The sequence below is a fragment of the Ostrea edulis genome, chromosome 3 (genome assembly GCF_947568905.1).
Source record: "Ostrea edulis chromosome 3, xbOstEdul1.1, whole genome shotgun sequence".
Lineage (NCBI taxonomy): Eukaryota > Metazoa > Mollusca > Bivalvia > Ostreida > Ostreidae > Ostrea > Ostrea edulis.
Window position 1 is genome coordinate 36,034,101 of NC_079166.1, and position 9,202 is coordinate 36,043,302.

Consider the following 9,202-nt stretch of genomic DNA (forward strand, 5'->3'; position numbering starts at 1 on the left):
CGCAACATGAGCTATGCCGGCGTGAGGGGTCGTTGTACATGCCCTCAAATATTTTTTAAAATTAAATTTATTTCTTAATAGTCGCAGAATCAATTTGATGTCATGCTTTTGCAGCACACATTCGTGATTTTGTTTGTACAATGTATCTTTTTTGTACGTCCCATTTCATTTTTTTTTTTACTCATTTAGAGACATCACCAGCGATGTGCCACAAATTTTGACTTACGATCGCAGCAGTGAGAGTTCTTTATCGTGCCAACCCCTACTACGACACAGGACTTCCGTTGTTAATATCATATCCGAACGACTTCTAACATGCTCATGTATCAAGAGAAGAACCCAGTCAATAAATGTTCTCGTGTATCTTCCTATCAATTTATATTCTAATCTGGTGGTAGTGTGTTTCAAATGACTCGGGGTGTAGGATAGGGATACACTGTATCTCCTGAACCATTTAGAAATTTCAAATTAGCACAAGTTTTGTTGCGCTGCTCTCGGTCAACACTTTATTCAATTTTAGAGAAAACGAAAATACACATGAAATTTCTAATGTAATTCATAATAGTTGAAGATTATAATTTACGTTTTGACATTTTCTTTCGAGATCAACACAAATAGTAAATGAACGTTTTTATCATATTTTGCGTTTTGACATTTTCTTAGGAGATCAACACAAATAGTAGATAAGCGTTTTTATTATATTTTGCGTTTTGACATTAATTTTTTTCCTTGGAGATCACCATAACAAGAGAAAGAGTTACCTGTTTTGACACGTATGAGCATCAGGAAGTGTCAGCTTTTCGAATAGAATGCAAAAGGTTTATCCTCTTGAACTTTAAAACGTAAATGGTTTTACTGCCAAAATGTGCATGACAAATGGCGTACATGCCGACTAGAAATGAGAACTGTGATATTTATTTAGAAAATGACAATGGTCATACTGTAAAACAGTTTTCAGTGAAGATCTTCACGACGACTTTTGTTAAATAGTATTTATAGTCCATGCATACATTTTTAAGAATTTAGCTAACTCCAGTGATTTGGACGGACAATGTATTTGTCTAGGGCATACAGTATGCCTTTTAAATATGAATTCTGAAAATGAGATATAATACTAATGTGTATTTAATTTCCATGAAATGATAAAAGAATATCCATATCGTAACATTCCTGATCCCACTTCTAGTATATCCAGGGATCCGTGTTTACCCAACTCTCTATTTTGTATTGCTTGTAGGAGGTATGAGATTGATACTGTTCGTTGTCTTCGCCTTTCATTCATTGTAACATGTAAGTATGGGAAAATGATTACAATATATTGTAATTATTTCCTCATAAATCAATTAATTTTGTTGTTGTTATTTCAAAATCCAAAATGAAACGAAAGTTTGTAATCTGAAAGTATATTTCATATATTTCATAAGGTGACAATCTGAATGTTCGTTTCATTGATCCTTTAAGAACTTTATACCATATCAGTTTTTTGTTTGGCCTTCTATGTATACTTTGTGGATGCGATACTTTAAGGTTCTCAGTGTTGAATAGTGATGGAAATCTCTCTCTCTCTCTCTCTCTCTCCTCTCTCCTCTCTCTCTCTCTCGCACGGTGTTATCCCATTTTGCGCTGATAAAGAAGACTCAGTGGTACGTGTAATGCCTACATGTTGATAACATCCTATAGCAGATTAATCCATTAATTCTAAGTTTTTATACATACATGTATTCATAAATGCGTTGAGTGCATTTTTAGAATCATAGTCATCAACTTCAACATTTTTGGACTCTCTCACTGAATTAGAACATGCGCAGTGAAAACGAAGAATAGTAAAAATTGTTTAATGGGGGTCATTTGGGTTTATGATTAATCTTTACAGGAAGGCTTTACAATGAATTGAATTCACCAAATCTAAGAAATATTTTTAGATGTGGGATTTATGTTATCTTTCTGAACGTTCATACCCTTTGTGGAGACGTGTGATGCATGCATTTAACGATTGGGCGTGCCTGTTCATAAATGTCCACAAATATTTTGTGGTGATATTCAAGGAAGTGTCACATCGAATGAAATATATCTTTTATAATGAATAGACCTTGACCCGGTGTGATTTTCGAACCTTCAAGGTTAGAATGGACATCAGTCATTAGATCTCGTGATAAGAAAGGATAGAATTATTAATTGTAATCAATCTGGATCTGTAGTAGTGCAGTCAATTGTGACATTATCACTTTTAAATACAAAATCTGGCAAACAGATAAATCTAAATATTGACGATGGAATGAGTAAAGCATTATTATTATGGCACTGTTCAAATCACCCGCATAACACAGCGATTAGGGGTGATAACTCTAGGACTTGATCTTATGCAGACATTTATTTTCGAGACATGGAAGTTCGGGTGGAATTGAATGAATTGAGGTCATAGGTCATGATAGGCATATACCGTGAAATACTGAACAATTTCAGCAACACAGGATTAAACTTTTAGTCCGTGATATCGAAATGTAAAGTTTATATGGCGGAAAACAAGTTAAGACCCTTATTTATTTTGTTTCATCACTCTGGCACAATTGTTCGGTTTGGTTTACTAACATGTTATAAAAATCTGGGACAACTCTGATTGTTTTATTTTTATTTTTCAATCTTTGAACTTTTCCCTTGTATATTTCATTTTGACAGATCATCGAGAGCATTGTGTCTACTGCATGTAAATGTTTATTTCAATAGAGTTGACATCAGTTAAATGAAAGAAGTGTTAAAAATGTGCATCTTTGACAAGGCCAATTGTTCTGGTATTAAACAAAATTCATAACATTTTATCGTTCATAAGTGGTTATTAGTCCCCTGCCGGTTTGTAAAACAGAAGGGGCTATAGCTTTCTTCTCCATTTGTCCCCCCATCTGTCCATCTCTGTTTCACTGTCAGTCTGTCCTATTGGTGTTCCAGACTTTTTTCCCGTTATACTTGCGACGATTCAGTTGATACATGCAGTATAGTTTCTGAGTGGCAAACTACATATCAATTTCGAATTTCATAACGTTTGATTGAAAGATGTGAGAGAAATTAAGTTTTATACTGTTAGGTTTTTATATTTATCGTGTTCCGATGGAAAGGCTGTAAAAGTAGTATACATCTGTCTGAATAGAGGCAGTCGACGAAACTCTGTCTCTGATTGTGCAAGTAGTTACTTCATTATAATAAGTTTTCAAGCTCATCAATTCAAGCCTCGTGCTTTTGAAAATTAAAAAAGAAATTGACTTAGAGAGAGAGAGAGAGAGAGAGAGAGAGAGAGAGAGAGAGAGAGAGAGAGAGAGAGTTCCTACTGTGACTCGCGCTGGTTATGGAACTTAAATAACCTCAATTTAGAAATTAGTCTTTAAAACACCAGATTCTTCTTTCAGTGTATGACCTATGTAGGTTGTCCTGCATTATAAGAAAGATATGATCCAGTTTTATGAAAACGATAAAAACTGACTGATGAATTTGGAAATTATCTACGGTTTTCTTGAGACGAGTATCAAGCGTTCATAGTTGCAAACGTTTATGTCACGCTAATGCCAGTACTCTCAACTACAACAATTAAGATATTATTTAAATCCTTGTAATCTCACACATGATAGAGGAAATACCAGTCTGATAAGGCCCTATTGTTCTGGTATTATCATGAACTAAAAGGTCAAAGAAGGGCAAATGAGAAGGCATTGGGACGGGGTGCTGGGTAGAGTAAAATGATATGTCGAAAGGGTTTGCATTTTACGTGGTACAATTTTGGGCTTTACCAAAGATCGAAATGGATTATAATGTCTTAACACTGAAAGCGAGGACGGGGTGTCACTTACACACGTGAAATCATGGAATTTGTACAATATAATGATTCCCTCATAATTCAGTCAGGTCTCCACAATCACTACCAATGTTTTTAAAGTACGTGAATTTCAACAATACGAAATTATGATACATGCATATTTCTTTTTTAAAATTAGCTTTAGATTTGGAATAAGAACAAATTATATCGCAAGTACTAAGGAGGGTGTTGTTTGATTGTAAATTATTCTTCAGGAAAAGCGTAGAATAAACAAACGAAGATGTTATCAGTAAAGAATCAAGTAGACTTTCTTCCTCTTCTGTCCTCATTCATCTCTTCAATGCCCCCCCCCCCCTCCCCCCCCCCACGTTCCAAACGAAAAGAATATTAATTTTTTGATCAAAGAAAGATGCCATGGCTGACATCTCTCCGATCTATTTGTGATTAGTTGTCGGTGACGTAATCATGTATTATCTACTGATGAGTCTTCCGTTAGTTGTTTGCATATCAGTGGCGGATTTAAGGGGGGACGCAAGGTACCTGGTAAATCGTGGTCTATTTTTTACGGTAGAAAAATGTACTAAACGATCAAAGAAGCAATAATTTCTTCCACTCCCGAAGAAATAAATGACAAAATCTTTTTGATTTCTTGAATTACTTTATTGGGAGACCTTAATTTTTTCCAAAAAACCCTTAAAATTAGCGTCATTTTATTAATTTCACCTTATTAAAAATGATAGAAAATAGTACATGCATATGGTATACCAACGAAACTTATCACTCTCATAAAATGCTTCTATCAAAATTTTGAATGCAACATCATATTAGAAAACAACATTTCTGATCCATTCGAAGTAAAAAATCTGGTGTTCGTCAAGGATGTATTCTATCACCCATACTATTCTTGATGGTAATAGATTGGATACAGAGAAACACAACATCTGTTAGAAATGGAATACAGTGGACAATGTTTAAACAATTAGAAGACCTTGATTTTGCTGATGACCTAGCAGAAATATCAACAACCCAGAGACAACTACAAGAAAAAACAAACATCTTAAATTCATATGCCCAAAAGACCGGACTAAACATCAACATAGCAAAAACAAAAGTGATGGTGGTAAACCAGAAAATCACAGATCCAATTACCATCAATAACCATCCAATTGTAAATGTAGAAGATTTTACATATCTTGGCAGTGTAATCAGCAATGATAATGGAGCAAAAAAAGACATACAATCAAGAATATCAAAAGCCCGTACAGCCTTTCACAGACTTCAGCCAATCTGGAAGTCACAAAACTTCAGCATAAACACCAAGCTGAAGTTGTTTAACAGCAACGTGAAATCAGTCCTCCTTTACGGCTCGGAATGCTGGAGAATAATACAGAGCGACATACAGAGGATAGAGGCATTCCATAACAGCTGCCTCAGAAAAATTCATCAAATATACTGGCCTAACAAAATAACAAACAAGAACTTGTTCAATCTTAGCAAATGTAGTAGTATCTCAACACAGATAAAACAGTGGCGCTTTAGATGGCTAGGTCATGTTCTGAGAATGCCCAGTGAGAAGATTCCAAAAACTGCCTTGCACTGGACACCACCAGGGAAACGAAAGCAAGGTAGACCTCGAACCACCTGGAGGAGAACCATCCAAGCGGAACTTCAAGGGGAAGGTTATACCTGGGGGCAGGCTCAGCACTTGGCAAAGGACAGGGACAAATGGAGGAAGCTTGTTGGTGCCTTATGTCCCACCGGGGATGAAGAGGATAAGTAAGTAAAGTAAGTAAAAATGATAGAAAATAGTACATATGACTAAATAGGAGACATATTTCAAGCCCTATAAAATCTGCGAGCTTCCGGGGGCTTCGCCCCCTGGGCCCCCACTAGAGCTTCGCCCTGGACCCACTGGGATCCTCATAAAGTTGCGCCCCCGTAACCGCAATTCCTGGATCCGCCCCTGCATATTGTTTTACGTCCCATTAAAGAATTTTTTCACTCGCGTATCTAGACGTCATCAGCTTTAGGTAAAGTGCCACAGAATTTGACGGACGACTGTAGCAGTGAGGGTTCTTTATCGTACCAATGCAAACCGTGACAATGGACCTTCTTCAAAAGACCTGTGGCTTTCAGTTATAATGCCAGATCTATGCTTGACGAAGAAATGATCATTTCCTAGGTTTGACGAGGCGCTGCGAGAATCGAAACCGGAACTTTCCAGTTGTAAAGCGAGTGCCCTAATCGCCCGGCTACTGCGACTGGTGTCAGACATATGTTGACAAAATATATCAATGACTTAAAAAATGTATGCGTTCTTTGAGAATATTGTCAAAAGAGGGAGGTAACTCATAACCCACGAATGAATCTGTGACGATTTTGACAGCTATTTTCTTGCAAACAGAGTCTGGTAAACCCAATGGTTATGCAATCATGTACGTTTTTCCTAACCAAATAAATAACGGGAACTCTCCATTGTTGTATTGAAATGTCGCGTACAGTATACAATTATTTCATGCCTACTCGGGAAACAGTCAAAATTATTGTTCCGAGGTAGTGGAGAAGACCCGGGAAACTGTTGTCAGAAGCCGTATAGGCCGAGGACAACAGTTTCCCGGGTCTTCGCCACTACCGAGTGGCAAGTTTTGACTGTTTCCCGAGTAGGCATGAAAAATCGGGCAGTAGTTTGTCACGTGACCTGGAAACAGTTCGTCACGTGGTAGGGTAATAGTAAGCCATGTGATGAACTGTTTCACCCCCTGCTCATTGTGTGTACCCTTTTCTGCTAATTATAGTTGGAAAACAGAAATGAAATATGTAATATCAATTTATATAGTAGATTAGGTGATAATATATATATTAATAGCGTAAATGAATCACATCAAATAATGAATACTTTATCAATACTTCAGAGTACTATGCTAATATTAGTACCAATAATTTTAGATAGTCAGTAAAAGAAAAAGAAACTACGGAGAAATCGTAGACTTATTCAAACCATACCGTACAAAAGCATTTCTGGCGATTAAGGGAAAAATGATCAAAATATTAGATGATTGCTTGGAAATTTTGTTCTGTTTGTATATAATGCGGGCGAGGTGCGTGATACGGATAATTAACGTTTTATACATCAAAAATTCTGATCCAAGCTCCTCGTGTAAAGGTCAAACATATACATGTATTCATAAATGAAGAATGTGCCAGGTATGAGGGGAAACAATCATATGTACATATATGAATTTATCCATATATAATTCATGTGACCCAAGAACGGTAATTTTTAACGATTCTAAATCTTAACGAAAGATTGAACAATATATCATTTTTTCAAAAGTACCTAACTTTAATTTGTGCAGAATGTTTGAAATGGGGTTCAAGAAAAAAAAAATACAAAAACACCCCCCCCCCCCCAAAAAAAAACAACCAACATCGATGATACCGTAATTTGACGGGATAGTATACAATAATAGTTTTAAAAAATGCAGTAAATAAAATAATAAAATAAACAAAAAAACAACAACAACAACCCCCCCCCCCCAAAAAAAAACAAAAAACCAAACATGCTTTTTGTTAGTCCTTGCAAGCTACTGGATGATAAGACAGCATTAAAAATACCCCCAATGCAATTTATGTAGAGGAACTTTAATGAGGCATTTTTATATTAATATAAGCAATTTCAACAGTGACTCCTGTACACTAATTGCCAAAATGAATCAGCTGGACACCTGGATTTCATCTATTTTCAGTTTCATAATCATTCCAAAAGGGATTAATGACTCAAATAGTTGTACACGGTTGCACATTGTACCAACGGGGTAAATTATTCCTAGAATTAATTAACATGGAATATTTGAGTAACCGTGAAACCTCGGAGAAAAACAAATGGAACATGATTGATTGACAAAGCAATTATATTACTTTATACATAATTAAGGGTGGGGAAAATACGTGATGCGCATGCCAGGCAAATCACGTGATAATTTTTCTTCATTCTGAAGTCCATGAGTATACCATAAGATTTCGTGTAAATTCAAAATGAATGGATAACCTCATTTATAGTGTCTGCATAACGGAAAAAAAGAACAAACCCCCCCCCCCCCCAAAAAAAACCAACAAACAAACTTGAAATCATTTATATTTTCAAAATTGATAATTTCTCATATCTTGTGTGCAGACATTGTCCGACAAATTCTCAGTGAATCAGATGACGTAGGCATGTACATGTATTTTTATTGATAAAAGATAGGAGCAACCAAAGCCTGCAGCATTAAACCGTGAATACCGACTCAAAAGTACGTGACGTCACAGCAAGACTTGCTCAGTATCACTTCAAATGGAAAAGAACGATTTGCAAGAATTTATCAATGAACATCACACACACACTACGATTCTACGATTCCTGATAGAATTCGCGGTTTTGTCTTAACCAGTATTTCCCCAGACTTCCGTGTTTGTATATATAATGATAGAACACATTTAAATACAATGCTCATTCCCAATGATGAATTATATAATCATGTAATGCAAAACGTATGCGATGAAATGGCTATACAGCACGTGCGAGAATTCGTTGCACTGAAACACGATTTGCACACTTTCAAAGATAGAAACACAGTATTTCAAAAATTGAAAGAACGGTCATGTATGTGATCATTGGACGGAAATGAAATCCCTGTACTAAGTATTCAAACATGTTTTGTCATTAACCGAGTTTTCTACATAAATTCATATTTAAATCGGGTTTTTTTTTTATGCGAACTGAGGTAAACCAAGCTGGGTTCATTTTCTCCGCAACTACTTTCGTTGACATTGACAAAGAAAAATATTTTGATAGTGCGAAAAGATGAACAACCCTAATGCACCTTTTGACACTACTGTTATCATCTTTACTCTCATTGATGTTTCATCCGGGTTCCCAAATGTAAATTTGAGTGCATTTTCTGTCGTAGAAACAATGGTTACACTGTGAATTCAACAAGACATCTCATCAATTTTATCAACATAAAACACTTTGGTTCATGGAAAAACAAAACAAATGTCAACAGTGTCTGTTAAATGCTAAGAACTTCTCTAATGGTTGTCTAGTGTTTACAAGAAGAACAAACTCGGAATGTCAATCGATATCTTTGAAATCGTGAGCGAGGGGTTCGAGTCTGGAATCCCCGGGGGTGGGGGTGGGGGTGGGTGTAATTCCGATAGGTGACATTCCCTCGCTTGAATTAAACGCAAGGATTTTTTTTGGGTAAAAGTTATGTATCCTTTATGGAACTGAGGTTCAGTGTTACGATACACCTTCAAACTACTCAGTATAAATCCAATAGCTCAGTATTAATCCAAAAGCTCAGTATTAATCCAAAAGCATATACACTTGGCCAACAGTTGAAGATCAACGTACTTTCA

General features: G+C 36.1%; 1 protein-coding gene across 1 annotated transcript; it reads left to right on the forward strand.

Annotated features, from left to right (window-relative positions):
* Positions 1–4,709: 4,709 nt before the first annotated feature.
* Positions 4,710–6,084, forward strand: LOC130053541 (uncharacterized). The gene is made up of 2 exons (XM_056160880.1): positions 4,710–5,578; positions 5,985–6,084. Exons 1-2 carry the CDS (start codon positions 4,710–4,712, stop codon positions 6,082–6,084), a joined length of 969 nt encoding a protein of 322 aa, XP_056016855.1.
* The last annotated feature ends 3,118 nt before the right edge of the window (positions 6,085–9,202 follow it).